Below are 1922 nucleotides of genomic sequence, written 5' to 3' on the forward strand. Positions count from 1 at the left end.
AAGTAACAAGTTTCCTGTAAGGGGTAGGGTTGGTGTAGGGCAATAGCACATATAGTTTGTACAGTATAAAAACCATTACGCCTATGGAATGTCCCCACAATTCACAAAAAAACAAACAAACATATATATATATATATATATATATATATATATATATATAGTATTATAATAAAAAAGTATAATATTTAAAATATAATCTCAAAAGACCTGAGCTGCTATATCCACAGCTCTATACTCTCACTGCATGTCAACAATGGACTCATTTGTGGTTATTTTGTTATTCCTCTTAAGGAATTTTACAAGAAACATCTGAGACAAAGGTCATACCTTAACAAAACATCACTAAGGTCTCCATTTAGTCTCCTAAGCTATGAGTGAGCAATTTCTCAGCAATAACACTCACACTGGGGATTTCAGAAGAGAAGGATTAAATGACCAATAACTCAATAACAAAAAGCAAGAAAAAAAGGTTAGTTCAATCTCTGTACACTCACAACCCCTCTTCCACTATGACTGAACCAGCTACACATTCATCACACACACACACACACAGACAGACACACACACACACTTCCCCAGCACTCATCAACTCTAGATTTACGATCAGAGATGAGAGCAGAGCTGTCTCCCATCGCCAGGGGCAAGGGTTGATCCTCAAACCCCCTCTGAAACCATCTTCCAGGTGCAGATCTCCCTCAGACACACAAACACACACACGCACACAGAAAGTCATTTGTAGAATGTCAGCCAGTGCTAATTTTTGAGTGGGTAATGATCCTACCCATCAGCTTTATATGAAGAATCTGTTTTCTTTCAACACTACTTTCATTTGCTGTTTTCCCGTGGCTGATTTATTGGCTGCAGGTGAGTCTGTATGTGTCAGTATCTTTTCAAGTAATTTTTTGCATTTGCCAGTTTGGCCGATTATAACTCATCTGAACATTACAAACGCACCTGTTCAGATAATGTCTTGACACAAAGCAAGTCGATTTCCTGTCCACTCTTGAATTTGTCGGTGAGGTGATGTTTGCTTGAAATGTAATTTTAAATATAAAAAATGTACTTAAAATTTATTATTTTACTCAATATTTGTGTGATGAATATTTTTTATGCTGCCTAGAGTATCACATTGCAACATGCTAACATCTCTTCCTGTCCATCTTCACAGTTTCTGCGTGTGGAGCAAGATAAAGAATGCAATACGGATTGTTCCAAAACTCCTCGCAAGCAGCTGTGCGCATCAGACGGACGGACCTTCAGTTCCCGCTGCGAGTTTCTCCGTGCAAAGTGCCGTGACCCTCAGCTGGAGGTCATACGAGGGCCATGCAAAGGTCAGAGTTCACCAATCAAACGTGAACTGTTGCTGGTTGGCCTGATGCCCTTTGTGAGTCAGGGTCAAGGCGGGCAGGGTTAAATCCATCTAGGGATAAATGACTCTTTGAAGAGACAGAGCGGGATTTTGCAGAGTACAAGACATTGTCCTCTATGACATTTCAAATTGTACTCTTAAGTAACAGCGATTTGAAGCAACCTGAAGTGAGTTGATGATTTGAGGCGACACAAATGATGCAGATTCAACTTTGCTCCTCATTTTCCTTATCAGTGCATCCTAAATTAAAAAAAAAAGTTGTAATATTTAATGTTTTTAAAAAAATTATCAAATATAAAACAATGCATTTATAAATTTAATAATATATTTATTTTAATAATATTGTTACATTTATACATTTAATAATCATTAAAGCTGCAGTCCGTAACTTGTTTTGGTTAAAAATGATCCGAAATCAATATTTGAGCAAGTACATAACCAGCCAGTTTTCAAAACTATCACCTTACTTTAGCCTGATTCACAACGGTCAGTTTCTAATAATGTTGTCTAATTTGAGTGGTACGGGTAGGTTTTCGCGGGAAATTCGAGCATG

General features: G+C 37.5%; 1 protein-coding gene across 1 annotated transcript in view; it reads left to right on the forward strand.

Moving 5' to 3' along the window:
* LOC107568519 (SPARC-related modular calcium-binding protein 2-like) overlaps positions 1 to 1922 on the forward strand; it is a 29275-nt gene that overhangs the window by 10569 nt on the left and 16784 nt on the right. The window contains exon 2 of the mRNA XM_016254485.1: positions 1169 to 1331. Within this exon, the coding sequence (XP_016109971.1) occupies positions 1169 to 1331 (163 nt within the window). The remainder of the gene's footprint in view (positions 1 to 1168; positions 1332 to 1922) is intronic.

This window comes from Sinocyclocheilus grahami, unplaced genomic scaffold, assembly GCF_001515645.1.
Source record: "Sinocyclocheilus grahami isolate Dianchi unplaced genomic scaffold, SAMN03320097.WGS_v1.1 scaffold1253.1, whole genome shotgun sequence".
In the NCBI taxonomy this organism is placed as follows: domain Eukaryota; kingdom Metazoa; phylum Chordata; class Actinopteri; order Cypriniformes; family Cyprinidae; genus Sinocyclocheilus; species Sinocyclocheilus grahami.